This window comes from Tenrec ecaudatus, chromosome 4 (genome assembly GCF_050624435.1).
Source record: "Tenrec ecaudatus isolate mTenEca1 chromosome 4, mTenEca1.hap1, whole genome shotgun sequence".
NCBI classification, from domain to species: domain Eukaryota; kingdom Metazoa; phylum Chordata; class Mammalia; order Afrosoricida; family Tenrecidae; genus Tenrec; species Tenrec ecaudatus.
The window spans coordinates 180,661,591-180,678,867 of record NC_134533.1 but is presented as its reverse complement, the minus strand read 5'-3'; the positions used below and the strand labels follow the sequence as shown (position 1 = coordinate 180,678,867).

Here is a 17,277-nt window from a genome sequence, read left to right as displayed (position 1 = left end):
AAAGCCATTGTTGCTATTATGAGTCTAAGCACGCTTGGTGAAAACATCAAAAGTCATTGTTAAACAAGTTTCTTCAGTTTTAGGTGTAAATTGCTAAAGGATTTTTTTAAAGCATTCTTAGAAATCCTAATTATCTGTGTACCTGCTTTGGTGTAAAACTGCTTCACTGTGACATATTTACTTCATAGCCTCATTCAAAATGACACACTTGTATAAATAGGTACTTAACCAGTAATTGAAGCCATTATTCACAGTTGAATAGGCATGGTATATAATTATTATTCTTTTAAAGGAAACTCCATGGTTAAAGTAAATCTGTTCTTTTAATGCCTTTTAATATTGCATATTTACAAAGAAAACCAAATAAAGCCTTTCTAATTAATGCTAACTGGATCAAAAATCAACCTGAAATTAAGCATATTTCATTTAGAAGCATATTAAAATTTTGTTTTATAGCTAATAGATATTCCTTCATTAGGCAAGCTAGAATGCTGCTCTTCTAACTTCACCATCGAACAGTGTAAAGCATTCTACTTCTATGCATCAGATGTCCAGGCCATGACCTGCAGACTCCATGTGGATAGAAAGCACTTCAAATAGTATGCCAATGGACTCCAATCATCCTGAAGCACAGGAAAGAGCAGCCGAGTGGTGGTTGACTACAATAACAAAACAAATAGAATAAGAAAGGTTCACTAAAAAAATTACTGTATAGCCATTAAACGTCACATAGAAAATTTTACTTCTTTTCTCTGCTCCATTATAGGACTTGGGGAATTGACTCAGATGCCAGGGCTTTAAGAAGCTGGTTTATATCAGTCATATAATCTCAGCACTGAGCCCAAGATTTACTGCTGCTTTATGGAGCAGACTCAGTGCTATATGCTGTTTCTGAATAAGGCGGTAGCCAGTTCATTCTTGTTTTATACAAATGGAGCTCACAAATATGCGTGCGTATGAGGTTTCTGAACCTCACTTTGAGTGATATTTAGGGGTGGGTTTTCCTTTGTTGTGGAGGTGGTTCTGTATGTGATAGATGGAGAGCAGTCTCTCCAGCATCTACCTACTAGATGCCAAGAGCAACCCTCCTTTAACTGTGAAAACCCAAAATGTCCCTAACTGTTGCTGTGTTCTCCCCAGATCTTGCAAATATGACCACAGCCGAGAATCTATGATATCTATGCATACACAAACACAATCAATTTTTTGTTTTAATAAATTTAAGATATGTTTTATGATTGCATTTTTGGAGGCCTTTACATTGAATGAATTCCATATCTAATTTTTTAAGGTGTGGATTGACGCACATACTTGAACAGAACAACTCTTTTTAAAATGATTACCCCTTGAGAGAACAAGCTTTCTGAAAACATTTGGGTTCACTAAGGAAGAAAATATATTGAAACAGATTTGGGTGGCAATTCTATCATAGTACTTGATGGGATTGTCCTGTGGAATGGTATGATGTCTGGATTAGCTCTTAATAAAATGGTTTGGGGGAAAAAAGACAAATTTTGGAATGTTTCCATTTTGATTCCTAATCTCAAAATAACATTTCTAAATACTTTTTGATTTGGGGTTTTGTCCTTTCATTATTGTTGCAATCAGAGTTTCTGAAGCTATATTCTATGTCTTATTCTACAGGCCTTGTAGGCCAACAGCTGGGAACAAAACCAGTAGGATTTCAGCCCTCTTCAAACAAAAAGTCTAACTCAGAAACGTCGGTAAATGTTCCCTGGTTCTAATTCAGCTGATCAATTCATTAATGCATTCATTTACAAAGAATTTCTGAGAATCTGTTGCCTTCAATCCCTACTTATAAGAATAATGAAGGGTATCTAGGTGTGATCCTTGCTCTCTTGGATGGTGTGCCCTTGAACAAACAGCAATTGGGGGATCATACAGGAGAGGAAGGGAGGCAGTGCTAAGATAGAATCACAGGAGCCATGTGGCTTCCAGCACAGCACAGCTATATTCTCACGTCAGTATTCGTGAGCGATCAGCCCAAATGTCTCCAAAGTGAACGTTGCAGCCACTTTCCCCGTCAAGCCGAAATTTATCAAGGTAACGGAGAGTTAAGTAGCTCGGTGGTGCAGTGGGTTAGATACTGAGCCGCTAATGACGCGGTCTGCTCTGAACTATCAACCACTCCCGAGGAGAAAGATGAGGTTACCTGCTCCCGTAAAGATTTACATCATCAGAGACCTCAGGTTTCTGGAAGGTCATTCGGAGTGAGAACTGAACTCGATGTCTGTGAGTGGGTAAGCGAGTGAGTGAGTGAGTTGAGAATTAATACGTATTTATAAAGATGGAAGATCTTTCCTGGTTTTCTTTGTTTGATTCCCATAGCAGTCTTCTGTAATCTCTCTCTCTATCTGCCCACTAACACCCCCATCATTTTAACAGCCCCATCATTAATAAATAGATAAATCTCACCAACATTAACAGATAGGAAAAGGTGACAATGGGCCGAGTATAAATACCTAGGAATCCCTTTGAGAGTCCTGCCCACGTGGTATGACTTGTCTCCACAGGGACCCTAAGGCAAGAGATGCTGCCAAGTCATATTGTACAACACTGCATCTCGATAGTTACTTCTCAAGTGAAAGCCTCCATGATACTAGTATTGTGACGTCACTTTTTCTAAATGAAAATCATTTACGCTGACCAGATGTCTTATAAGCTCTTAATATTGACTACACTCTTATTTTCATGTGCTAAAAGTACAAACACAAAACCCACCCACTGCCATTGGGTTGATTCCCACAGAGAGTGATGCTGTGTCGTAAATCATCTCATTTTTCTCCTGCGGATCAAGTACTGTGTTTGAACTACAGTATTTGTGGTTAGCACTCTAGTGCTTACAAAAGTAATTTGGTGTACAAAGATCTAACCAGAGGTAGAAAATAAACTGATGAGAAAAAAAGTTTTTAACTCATGTCTTTTTAAGTCATAAACCAAATGTTTACTCTAAAAATGTCCTACTGGTCTGCATGAAGTACTATTAAAAAATAACATTAAATGGGCCAAGAACATTTTCACCTGAGGGATCTAGATACACAAGAAGGAAAACAAAGGTGATATATGTTTCTTTCCTACCATGTTATCTAAATAATTTTCTTACCATTTGTCTTGTATTTTCATAATATCACCTACTGGACCTATTAAAATTCCATTCTTTTGCCATATGAAATCAGGAAGTGCCAACAGGGAAGGCTGAGTGGCAACCTACTCCTTTGGTTGACAAATTTGGTCAAAGGTTTCAATTTTGATAATATCTTGAAAAATTAATCACTCTACGTCAAGAATTTTCAGGAAACATTTGCTTGTGAGTAATTAGCTCGGATGCTGAAATCATTCCACCTTCGTGCATTTGCCCTCATTATATTTCTGAAAAAGATTTACTTATGTGGGGCAAAAATATCAATGAGCCAAACAATGTTTAGGAAAAATATTATTTTTTCCGGTAATAGTTCATTTTCACTGGATCTTTAAATGTCTTTTTACAGGCTAGCATTTAGCCTTTATCACCTTTAAATGAAATAACTTCAAAGATCACATCCAACCTTAGCTTTATAATTTTAATTTTAAACCAAAACAAAACTAACTGGGGGAAACAATCCCAACAAGCTTGTTTCATTGTCTAAAGTAGTCTAATCGAGGGAGGAAAGTGAGGAAGAAGAGGAAGCGCGGGGAGGTCCCTGGTTCAGGGCTTTCCTAGTTAAGCGATGCTCTGTATAGGAACTGGACTATGCGAGTGTGTGCGGCTTCTTGTATCCACAGTCATGTACATCTAAAAGCATAGTTGAGGAGCAAGCCTTTCATAGTGTAGGATAAAAATTTGACCTTGGTATTTAAAAAAATTTAAACGGTGTTGTGTTTGTTTAGCTGTTACAGAGTGTCTATTCCGCTCTAATGGACTTTGTGTGTTCTTCGTAGGGTGCTGTGATTACACCAACAATGGACCATCCTATGTCGATGCAGCCAGCGAGCATGATGGGCCCCCTGACACAACAGATGAATCACCTTTCGTTGGGTACAACAGGAACGGTGAGTTTGCCAGGTGGCTTCGTTTTCCTAGACTTCCTATGTGAAGCAGAGTCCTCTGGTTTTACTGCCATGACTAGCGACACATGTTCTATACCGTTCCGCCTTGACTAACACACCATCCAGTTTCCAAGGTGAACACGGCACATTCTGCATGCAGGTGCATTTCCAAGACACGTTTTCCCACTGTGACGAGGCAGAGGGGTCGACTGTGTTGCATTTCAATGTCATGGACTTCTTGTTTCTTTCACCCAGTGCACTAGGTAAATGGCTGGTTTGGAAAGGCTGTTTGCATGCATTTGCAAATCTTGGTCCTGTGACCTAATATACTTGAGCCTGGTTTTCTTTTCCCGGCTGCTAACTACTTCAGTTAATATATCATTCCCAGTCTATTCACAAATCATGATCAGCCTTGACTAGAAGTGAAGGGCAGGGGTTTTTATTTACTTTCAATGCTTAAATCAATAAAAAGTCATCGAGAACCTGGCATATTCGAGTTCTTTTCATTTTTCTTTGGATGTGCACACAGATGATGTCTCAAAGAAGGAAGAGTATGTAATGCATTTGATCTTTTCTTGTCGTTGGGATATTTTAGACTAATCATACTATTCTTTAGGGAACAAAAGTATGTTGAAATATGCCTATTTCAGTCTTTTTAAAGAGGCATTAGCAAACACGAGTAAAACTCTTGTGTTTTAAACCAAAACAAAAGCTATTCAAAGGTCTAATATAGCCTCGCATACTGTAAGTGCATTATTATAGAGAATTATGTCACCCATTAAAAGCAAGTGCTGGCGTGCCCCAGAAGCAGTTTTCTTTGTTACAGATGTGCGTGCAGATGACCTTGTCAGTTGTAAGGATGCTGAAAGGGAGGGAGAGGGGGCTTTCCTCTGGCTGACCAAGCTTAAATATCGTGGAAAGAGCCTCAGACAAGGAGTCAGGAAGCCTCGATTTGAATTTTGATTGAGCTCGCTGGTTTCCATCTGCCCCTGTGAAAATAAATGACAATCTTTGCGTCTCAGTTCCCCTCCCTCTCCTGGAAGTATTGAACTTCATACCATTCGAGGGCTGAGATGACTCAGCGTCTTTAAGTTTATAGATGCTCCGGTCACTACCCAGCTGTCAGAAGCTACTCTTCAGGATCACGCTGACAGCGTCTCCAAATACGTTCACTGTTATATATGGGGGGTTTTACTTTCTAGCCGTGCCTGGCTCGCCACATCGCTGTGGTCGGCTCACAGGCTTCTCAGAATGTAAGAAATTGCTGACAGGCCTACTGGTGCCTCGCCAATCTTCTCTAACTAGGAAAAAAGTCCATATAACGTAATGAAAAGTGTCACACTTGCTCAATGAAGAAATTTCGTTTTACTAATAGAAGCAAAGGACCTGTCTCTACGGCTTCAGTTGCTGAACCTGTAGAAAGCAGTTGGTGATAACTTGTCTGCCCAAAGGCTTGGGATGAATCAACTGCTTTCTTAGATGTCAAAGTCGCAGCTAAGATGACCTCTAACTGCACACCATAGCGTAGCTGCTTTTATAGAGGAGCTGGAATTCAAAGATGAGATGTCGTTCCTGCTTTTAACAATGTGCAAGTATTGTTTGTAACTTTTTTTTTTGGCATGTTACCAGCAAAACAGATCCAGAGAACAGTATTGGGAGGCCAGAAGTTTCTTGTATCACCCACTTTCGCTCCATATCAGCCTCCCTTTCCTTAAAAGATCGCAAATGCTGAATGACTGAAATAATGTAATTTTCCTGTATTGAATGACAGTCTTCAATCTGACCAAAGAGAGAGTTCTTACAGTGCGGAGCACAGAACATTTTTTTTAGAAATCCTTCTTTTGGAATCAAAAGCAGAACCAGTCGACCTCGTCCAGCTCAAGGAACTCGCCTACCATGTAAGAGTTGCAGTAACTGAGACGGTGACTGACTCCATTAGGAAATTGAAAAATTAGATGAGAGATAAAAAGCAGTCGGGATTATGCTAGTCCGCGATTCTTTCAAAGAGAAAATTGTCTACTTGAGCATAGTCCATAAGAACAGATTTAGATGAGGCCATGAGTTTTACCAAGGTATCGAGAACCAAATAATTCCAAAATAATATATAGACACTCTTTCTTAGACAGTAAAAAAATTTAAGCACATGTCTTATTTTTAACAGTATACTTCCTTCCCTGTGTTTTTCATTTTTTCCCAACTTCATATTTATAATAAATAATGCTGAGATAAATTGTAATCTCCATGTAGCATGGTATTCTGCAAAGATTTAATATTTAATAAGGTTCTAGAGAAACAGAGAGTGAACAGTATTAATTGTGTCGATTCATTCAACAAAATATCATTGAGTGTTTTAGTGTCCAGAATGCTGTGCACAGTGTTCTACTCTTTTGTTAAACCATCACTCTTATACGTTGAGATGCCATCATAAATTCATTTATCTGAATTTTTGATGGTCATTTGGAGTAGCTAATCTGAAATGGAGGCTATTTTTTAATAAGATGTTTCCAACTTATTGCATCTTTCCAAAATACTTTATCCATCACTCAGAGGGCAGCATGGTGGCACGGAAGATCGATGGGCTCTGAAATCAAACTGGCTCTGCCACTTGTTAGCTATGCAAATTTAGACAGATGACTTCACTTCTCCAAAACCTTATTTCTTCTTTTAAAAAGTAGGGAAACTAATATTTACCTTCCACTGGTGTTGTCAGTGTTTAATGACACCATATATATGACATACCTAATAGCCCCACTCCTCACTTATCTGCATGGTTAAGTTCCAAAGACCAGGTTGTTTTATGAAAAACAGACTATGCAAAAATGCAGGATGCCCACTTCATATCACAGGATGGAGGATTATTACATCATTGCACCAATGCCAAATTACATCATTACATAAGAAAACCACTGAGATTTCATGGCCCAGCCAAGTTGACAAATAACCGTAATCATCATAACCAGTCATTCATGGTTGCCAGACATAGATCATTATTGTGAAAAAGAGCCAGATAAGTAGATATTTTGCTCTATCAACACAGGTGTAAGATGTGAGATAAGGAGATAGTAAGTGGGGAGAAGGCGTAGTGTGTGAAACGGAGTAGCTGCTTTCTCAGAGGAATAGCTGCTCCGCCCCAATGTCCTTTACCAAAATGGAGGGTTTCTACTTCTGAAGCACCCTCTGAGTCTGCAGCACAAGCCACTGGCTACTGTGTTTCATTTGAGGCAACTCATTTCTTTAAAATCTCTCCTTCCTTAACTCCTAATACACCATTTCAGGGTTTAAAAACCCAAAAGCTATGGAAGCCAGTCAATGAATGTCAATCAATCCAGTTGGTTGAATTCCAGCAAAATCAAAACAAACAAAAAAATAAAACCTGGAAGTGTAAAATCAAATTTGCCCTACATTTATGTAACTACGTTTATAAGTATACTCATGTAATAGATTTGCGTGCTATTGGAGATGATACTTTAAAGTAGAGATTTTTTAATGCCATACCAATGGAATCCTGTCTAAGGATGGCGTGAACAAGAGGGAGAGGTAGCGACTTGGGCAATCTAGACACGGCTGCTTCCTCATCTGGAGTGGGTGGCCTTCATTCATGTGACATGCAGTCAGTGTTGGCCATGAAGGCACTTAGGGTTCCCGTATATTCCAACCTTTCAAGAGAAAATAAACTATTTAGATTCTAATATTGCTTCCCTAGAACTAAAGGTTGGACTCCATTTGACCCCAGAGCTTCCAGTTTGTGGTCCTTGCCCAAGGTTTGCCTGGTTCGCTATTGACCATCCTGACCATTTCTTCTTTATCTTCTCCTCTGTCTCACTGTCTTCTTAAAGCTGGGCTTAAAAAATGTATCTATTTATTTTTATGTATCTCTCATTAAACATGATTTCTCTGAGCAATATCATTCACTTTCTATATTTGAATCCTGAACACTAACTTACCTTGTCATAAGACTTTAGATTCATTTATACCACTACCTGCCAAGCATTTTCCATGCAAATCTTCCTCAAAGTTTCAAAAGCTGCTCCACTCAAACTAATCTCAAGATCTGCCCTGAGCCTCCTCCCCTACTGGCCTCCACTCTCTGGAATGTTCCTCCTCTCCACGGCATCGTGTGCTAACCATGTAACCATACTGCCCCCACCACCCGCCAGGTACCCAAACCTAGGATCCAGTCTATATTCCTTCCTTTTCCCTCACCACCCTATAAAATTGTATACAAATTCCCACCAATTTTGTCTCATAGCCATTTGTCAAATTCATCTTGCTCTCGGCATGCCTACCGTCTCTGGCCTGGACCTGGCATCATGATTAATTGTGTCTGTCTCCCAACTGGTCCCCTATTTCTAGTCTCCGCTTCCTTCAGTCGCTCAATCTAAAATTATCCGGCTCTGTTTCACTGGGCCCTGGAGCTTTTCAGAGGTTTTCAGGTGCCTGCCTTCGCTGAAAGTCTGCAGAACAAGGTGGAAGCCGTGACAAGTCTGGATTAAACCAAGAACCACAACTTCTAAAACAGATGGGCTCAAAGGACAGAGCAGAGGGGGATGCAGTAAATAATCCCGAGCAGCCAGTGACTAGGGCTGTGGGGCATTTGAGGTCGTTTGGAATTTTCCATTTTTAAAACAGAGGACTAAGGTCACAGGCTATGTCCCACTTTGCTTTTTGAAGATCCTACAGTGCAGGGCTGGGGAGGGGAGGGCTCATCTTCAAAGAAAACAGATAGGTTTGTTCGCACATAACCTCGAGTTTTAAAATGGAGGTCATGCAGTTTAATTTGCCGTCCTATACAATTTGACATGTGAATGCTCATTGTTCAATCCCTACCTAGTTTAAAACGGGACAGAGGCTGCTGCCTTGAAAAGAAATGACTTTTATGAAAGTAGTTTAATTGTTTTGTGTCAGGGCTCTGCTACCCTGAAAGAATGTTCTAGGTATTTTACTTTTGTTGATTGTTAACACCAGGAATTTTTATATCGATCCAAAGCCACCCATCATTTTTCATCACTTGAGTGTGAGCCCCAGCAGAGACCGCAGGGGGTTACTGTATTGCAGTAACCCCCACAGCGTGTGCCCATCATGGTTTACTAGTGTCTGATCACACTTTCATGTGTTCAGTTCATACTTCACGAGTGGCTTAGAATGTCCCCCACACCGATGGAATTAAATGAAAAGTTTTTATTCTGCATAATACTTATCCACCATTCTGCTTGGTTCCCCAGTCCACTGGTGATGTGTGGCATCATTGGATTCCCATGATGTAACAGTAACTTCTTATAAAGATCACCTGACCCTTGTACTCCATGTGGTCGCCAGATGGATGGCATTCCTCACTCGTACTGTTCATCTTCAACTGCCCTCAAATGAGGGTGGAAGATGAAAATCCTGAGTTATTCATGCTTGGATAGAGTTCTTCTTTTTCAGTTCTGCTATCAGAGTTCAAGTCATGAGATCGAGAGTGTTAATCAGTAGCATAACACGTTAAATAGACTCATGACTCAGTAAATAGTATGAATGGTACTAAGTATGTCTCCTTAAATATTTTTTTCAGGGAAAAAAAATCAGTTAATTAAAAAAATAAAATACAGGTTTCCCCGCTATCTGAAAGTAGAACATGTCTGTTAAGCCTTTCATGAGCTGAAAAGGCATAAAGCAAACATGCAATTACTGTTAATTTATAAAGGAAAAAATTTGAGCATTCTCAGACTCAAAAAATAAGCTACTCAGTAACTCATCAAACCTAAAATAATATTAATATTGAGTGCTCACAGACCTAATTCAAAGTGATGGTCCCCTGATGCTGAGTCTAGTTTTGGGGAAAGAAATTTCCTGGTAGATACCACACTCACTGCTCAGGGTGCACGCTGCTTCTTTAATGGTTCACTGCGAAACAAACGCTAAATGCAGAGTGTCCCTTCCCACCCTGTATTCCTAAACACCAAAATCCTCCTGAGCTTTCTTCCCGTTCGTGAAGACAAACGCTCATATCAGTCTTTTGTAAACATGAAGTGGCATCAGGTAAGCCTTGGGAAGGCAAGGGATACCTGTATGAAGGAAAAGAGATAGGAAAGAAAGGGAATCAGAAGAAACATGTTGCTTCCTATGACATATAAAATATCTTCTTGTAAGTTATTGTCAGATGGATAAAAAGAAACTCTGAAAGAGATATTACACTACAAACAATGCCTAAGTAGAGTTTAGGTGACACTCTGTTATTATGTGATGGTTTATTCACAAACATTAAACTATTCCTATTTTTTAAAGTCAACTTTGAATACAAATAAATTAACAAAATATAAAGCCCCAATAGACAAAATGTCAAATAATATAACCATAAATGTCATTTAGAAAAGAAGAAATACAGAAACAAATTTTAAAACTAGCAATCCCAATATGTAATTGGAAGGCATTTAAAAAAATACTAATTTAATCAAATACACATATCTTCTATCAAATAAGACAAAGGGATAAAAATAATCCACATTGCTGGTGAAAATATAGAAAACCAAGCATTGTCATATACTAATAATGAAGAGAGGAGAGTCTAAGTGTCACGTGGAGAGTGGGATAGTTAGTCAAGTCCTTTGATTAGTACTGATGATCCAAACAATTACAGTGTTGTCAAGTGAGTCTATAGGAATACTCTAAAATATTAGAAAAAACATTATGTCTTAAAAATTTTCCTCACATACACAAAAATATTCCTCACAGTATTCTCCATTATTCCTAATAAATAAGAATAATTAAATACAACATAATTCCTCCATAAACCACAATATAATGCAACATTAAGTTATATTATATGAATTTAAAGTAATTATGAAAAATAAATTCATGACATAAATTTGCCTCTGTGGAGTTTAATATCAACCATGGAAAAATATTTATGATAATTCTATAGAGAAATATAAATATTGTTTCTGTATGGGGTATTAGCCATACTTTGTATTTTAATCATTATTCTTTTAAATATCCTCCTATTACTGAATAATGAGCATGATTTACTTTTATAACTTAAAAAATGTTATGAATATATTCTTGGAAAATCACTAATGGCATAGCCCAAAATTTATCTCTTTTGTAAAATTAGCTTTTTAGGAAAGTGGTTTGGAATGGCAGAGTGTGCTTGCAGTTCTTAAGAAGATGCCAGGAACTACTTACTACCCTTTCTAATGAACATTTGGAGACGCTTTAAAAATTGTTTTATTTACTCTAGATCCCGGAATTCTAACCAACCTATTAGCTCATATATCTTTTGCAAGAAACAAAATAACTTTATGTCTATCATTTATTTGCTTTTGAAACTTTTGATCAATGTTTGCTTTTGATGGACAAAAGGTTTTTACAGAGTTCTATTTTTAATCTGACTTCTCACATGCCAGAGACTGATTGACATCATCCTTTTGTGGCAAATGAATGAAACAGAACGTTTTTAGAGTCTAAAAGTAACCAAATGGGTAGACAAATAAGGTTCGAGATTTCAGGATCTAAATTGGAATAAAGATCATTTCAGTGGAATACAAGTCACAGAAGAGCATCTATTTGAACATTTTTAACTGTTAATCTGCCCGTGAGCAATACCTGGTCCCATTCACACAGCTTATGCCCTCCAAAGGAGAATTTAGGACACATCAGAAGGCCCAGAAAATGTGGTTCTGTGGCTGGATCCAAGAGTACATGCCTCAACTATACCCTGGGGTCAGAGCTGGGCCCAGTGAATAATAATAAAACCTGAACTTCAAAATTTTCATTATTGTCAGGTTATGAGAATTTATTCATTTTTCATTTTAAATGTTAGTACCTTCTTTTTTTTTCTCCAGGATTTTTGTTGCATATTTGTTGTGTGTCCCCCCACAAAGTGGGTTGCTTCAATAAACACTTTTGTTAGCCACAGAGGATGAAAAATGTCCCACTGATGCTCTGGGGACAGGAGAAACCAAAACTATGACACGCTGAGGGAGATGGCATTGTTCAGGGACAGCCCGCTCTGTCCTTTCAGGTCACCCTGGTTCTAACCGTGTCTGCAATGGGGACCGCTGCATCAACGGCAACCTAGGGATCCCAGAGCCTTGACGGAATGTCAAGGAGTTAGGTTACCATGCAACATACAGTTGGCCCTTCCAAGTTGTAGAGAGCTAAGATCTATTTTATTTTCTTTTGTACTTCATTGCATTCTTTCTCATGCTCTTTTCATTCAAAGATTCAGTCCCAAGACAGGATTATGATACTCCACCAGCTGTTGTGTCAGGTAGGAAAATTCTAATTCCTTTAAGACTTGATGAAAGGGGAAAGATGGAGGTTGCCTGGTTTCCTCCAAAAGTCTTTAAAGCAGTGATTCTCAACAGTGACTGTGAAATTCTATTTGGCTAGTGGGGTATGGGGAAGAGGTGCATCGGATCCCAAAAGTATGCTTAATATTGTATCACCAGTTTCACGTCTGGAAAATAAATATGCTGTTCTTGAAATACAAAGTAATTTGTTATCCAGAGTAAGCAAAAGAATGAGACTGGTCTCTCGGTATCAGTGAATCTGACAGCGAGAAAGGTCATCAGAATTTTGGGGAAGTGGGAGAAAGGGATTTATGTTTTTCAAAAGAAGGCATGGATTCATAAAAAACAGTTTGAAAAGCACTGCTTTAGAGACTAGAATTCTGAAATCAGAGAATCATCCCATTTTGCTTGTTCAGCATCCAGCACAGTATCTGACACATAGTAGGTGCTCAATATTATTGTTTGTTGAATGAATCAAAACTTCAAATTTGTTCCAAAGAAAACATTTCTGGATATTGAAAGATAAGCTGCTGATGTTACATTTGACAACGAAATGAAAGGGTTTATTTGAGAATACTTTAGTATCATGAGGGTTTTAATTAGCAATATTGAAGTTCGTTTCTAAAATTTTCTGATGTGGTTTTTATTTAAGTATACGTATATGAGGAAATGTGTTTTTATTTGAAATACCTTAGTTTTCATATTCATTTTGACCTTTGGTTTTATGCAAATCAGAAAGCGGGTACAATTCTTTGGGATTTGTTGCTTTTCATTAACTAAAGAGAATGCTGGAGTGTGATGAACTTTTAACCTCTTGATTCTTTAACTTGTCAGATGACAAAGACATAAAATTCAAACCAAGAAGGGCAACGGAGAGACAGAGTAAGAAATCAAGGGCAGAAATAGAGGAAAGCCCACGTGGCAGTTGAGTTGAGCAATTGGAGTGTGGTTTTCAAGTGGAGAACATCTTGTTCTTGGCCACGCTTTGTCTGACCCACAATCCAAAGGATAATCCTTTCCCCATGTCTTATGGATTTGTTTATTCATGCTCACAGTTTTAGGATACTCATCCTAAAAACTTCAATTGAGAATGCACCAGCAAGGGATGATGATTTACCTTTCTGCTGTGAAGTAATGATGCTTTGGGATAGCCCTGTAAATCGCCATTAATTAAATTATCACTTACCTTTCCTAAGAGTATAATACGTGTTGATGTGCTAGTTTTATTTGGAAGATGAGGCCCCAGGGAAATGAATTTTATATAATGTTTATAGTGTCCACTTTATGTACCGTATTTGGCATCTATTATTGATAATTCGCCTATATTAACTATAAGGAAAGACCCAGACTTACAGTTTTGCTGAAACTAAGTTAGCTGATTTCATTTTCAAGAACACAATGGGAAATCAAACAAGCCATCAAATGCTCTTACTGGACATGGGCCATACATCAGATTTTACACAAAGCAATTGAGGCAGAACGCAAACCCAACACAACTCATCGCTGTCTAGTAGCTTCCAACTCAACAAGCCTGTAGGGTGGGAAAGATCTGCTCTGTTGTTTTCCCAAGACCAACAATATTCACAGAAGTAAACTGCCACATCTTTGTCCCATGGCGTGGCAGATAGGTTCAAATGGCCAGCTGATCTTCCTGTAGTTAGTGACCAAGTGCTTTAAACTCTGCAACACCAGTGTTCCTCTGAAGCAGAGCATCTGATTGGAAATCTAGGTTTAAGGCTTTCCACCAATTTCCACAGGTAGGGATTACTAAAAGTTCATGATCAGACAAATAATTCACTCCAAGTACATTATTAAGAAACATTTCAGCGATTTTATGTAAACTGAAAAAGAAACAGGCCTGACAGAGAAGAATTAGAAGGGCCTGTACATGACAAAATTCAAATAAAGCATTGTGCTGACCTTCTAGCAGTTGAATGCAAAGGATATGGAAAAATATAGAGAAGACTTAAAATATTATAATTTCGGGAACTTGGTGTGGATTTTTCCCTTGACAAGATATGTTCGGTGATGTTGCATTCTGTAAATTGACATAAGCTCCTTTGGTCTGAGTTGCCCTGGCGGCATAGTGGGTTGCAGTTGGGCTGCTGCCGACAAAGTTAGGAATGTGAGTCTGCCAGCCACTTTGCAGATGTGGCTGAAGATGAAACCACCGGTGCAGATGTACTCTGTCCTCTAAGGTCCCTATGAAGGAGAGTGGACTCCATGGCAGTGATTAGCGTTGGTTTACCTTTAAATTTAAGTAAATGTGCCTTCTTAACATGTTAACAAATATTTCACAGACGACCTGATAGAAACAAATTGCATGGCTTCTGAAATATGGCGTATGTTCCTGTTCAACCTACAAAAGCCAAAAAGACAAGGATGCTACCTTTCTCTTCTGAAATATAACAGAACTCACTACGATTTAATTAATTCTGGCTCATCGTGACCCTATCAGACAGGGTTGGGCTACCCCTCTGGGTTTGGGAGACGTTAACTCTTTACAGGACGGCAAGCAGCTGTGATGCAGCTGGTGGTTTTGAACCGCTTAATGCGTAATATGCCATTATGAGATGGTTCAAAGAATGACTAATTCTTTGCCAACCTAGGAGCCAAGGAAACTGATGTAACTTGTTGCTGTTGAAGATAATTGCTTGTTAAACTATAGAACTATAACCCACCCAATGTCATTCATACAGTATGTAAAAGATCTATTGAACATTTTCTGTTAGACACTATGTTCAACTACTTGAGATGCAAAGATGAAAGCATAGGCCCTTGGTACACACACACACACACACACACACAATTTTATATATTTCTAATTTAATGTTGTTGCTGCTGCTGTTATTTTTAGATGTTTTGTTTTAGATGTTTGTTATTTTTAGATGTTTCAGATGTTTGCTGTTATTTTTAGATCCTACAGAAATGAGGATCTATAAAGATTAGAATAAGATAAAATTTTAGCTAGAAACTTAAGAATGGAGTTTGCTGGTTGGAAAAGACAGAAATGTGCATGGGATGGCCGGGACAGGATGCTTAAACTCCTGATGGCACAGAACAGTGTGGAATGATGAGGTGACAGCAAATCATTGGGAAGCATTGGGGCAAATCACTATGGCTGACATCGAAACTGAGTTAAGATGGAATGGATTTTAGACAAAGATTCTTCTTTGATTTCATGTCACCATGTTATTTTATATATTGTCTTTATTGGGAAGATATTTTGTGGTAATAATTCTGCTAGGTGCTAAAGATATAACTTCTCTCACAGAACTTTGACTCTAATTAGGAAGCTTCATGGAGGAAAGTTATTACAGTATCATATTATTTGACTGTAATAAATTATTTAATCAGAAACCTGAATTCAAAATCTACTTGTGTCACTTACTAGCAGTGAATCCTTGGAAATATTAAGTTACCTATACCTTAGTTTTTTCTCACCTGGGATACAATCATTGCCTCAAGCGTTTGTTATAAACAGAGATGACTGGAGTATTGAATGTTTCCGTTATGATAATGGGAAGAATATTGAATACAGTGGAATGCCAGAAGAATGAACTAATCTGTACTGAAAGAAGCATAGCTGGAATGTCCCTTAGAAATGAGGTTGGTGAGGCTTGGGATGCTATTAGGAGGGGCTAGTGTCTGGAAACAATATGCTTGGTTAAGGAGAGGGTCGACAGAAGCAGAGGAAGACCCTCAGGGTATGTGTTGAAACAGTGGCTGCAAGAATGAGCTGAAACGTAAGATCGACTGTGAGGATGGTGTCAGATGACGCAGTGTTTCGCTCACTTGTACATGGCGTCACTGAGAGACAGAAGTCATCTAAAGACATCTGACACAGCAACAGCCAGACTGTTAAAAGCATTAAATGACTTGCGATCTGCCTAGTACAGATATTTGCACAAAATCAGAGCTTGAATGTCATTGGTCACAACTATATGAATCATCACTATTCCGCAGGGCTACAGTGATGCAGGGAAACAAGCAAACAAGCAAACAAATAAATAAGCAAAACTATAGGGGATGTCAGAGAAAGAGTTCTAGTACAAAGAAATGTCTACAAAGAGATATGTAAAAATGTAGAAAGTAAGTGATTGCCAATGAGTTGATTCTGGCTTGTAGCAATCTTACAGCACAGAGCAGAATTGCCCCATAGGATTTCCACCTGTATGGAAGCAGACTACCAGATCTTTCTCCCGAGGAATAGCTTTGGGTTTAGATAACCTTTCAAGTAGAACATAAGATGGAGTCAGAGAGTTTCATGCCAAGGGGACAGAATATACACATACTTATATTCATTATGAAATAAGAAATTCAGGACACTACAAATGGTTCATTAGGGTAGGGAGATAATCGATCTGATCAGGATAACAATAGATATCCAGACAGAGTTGGGGAAGATGCATAGAACAATTCGAAATCATAAGCAAGACCAGAAGTACTCATCTGATGGAGACTAGTGAAACCACAAGTCTTGGTCGTTAGCCACCCTTTAAATTTGGAACTGAACCCATTCCTGAAGATCCCCTTTCAGCCAAATGATAGATAGGATTATAAAGTAAGCAATAACAACCACGAAGAACATGCTTTTCAAAACAATCCACCATAAAGAACAAAAGGGCTGCTTTTGCCTGAGAACAAAAATTCAGAAGACAGGAAAGAACCAGAAAGCTAGGAGAAGGGAAATAGACACCCAAAGAGGAAGTGTTGTTAGATTGAGGGGATTGCAGCTCATGTTATGAGACAACATTTGTATAAATTGTTGAATGGAAGACTAAATGTTTTCTGTAAATTTATACCCAAACCACCATAAAATGTTGAAAATAGAGGGGTAGAAAACTGAGTCTAGAGAAATAAACTGGAACAATATCTCTTTGTATACAAGTTTTTAACTCTATCTTAAGAGCAGTAGAAAGACATTAAAAAGTTTTAAGAGGAAGAGCAACTTGGCCAT

The 17,277-nt window shown here is 38.4% G+C and overlaps 1 protein-coding gene across 8 annotated transcripts in view; it reads left to right on the top strand.

Moving 5' to 3' along the window:
- The window catches only part of RBMS3 (RNA binding motif single stranded interacting protein 3), an 860,635-nt gene that overhangs the window by 769,000 nt on the left and 74,358 nt on the right, over window positions 1-17,277 (top strand). For 5 of the 8 annotated variants that reach the window (XM_075547113.1, XM_075547117.1, XM_075547115.1 and 2 more), the window contains 2 exons: window positions 3,940-4,050; window positions 12,248-12,295. In XM_075547113.1, coding sequence (XP_075403228.1) covers window positions 3,940-4,050; window positions 12,248-12,295 — 159 coding nt within the window. The remainder of the gene's footprint in view (window positions 1-3,939; window positions 4,051-12,247; window positions 12,296-17,277) is intronic. The other 3 variants (XM_075547116.1, XM_075547121.1, XM_075547118.1) reach the window with 1 other exon arrangement.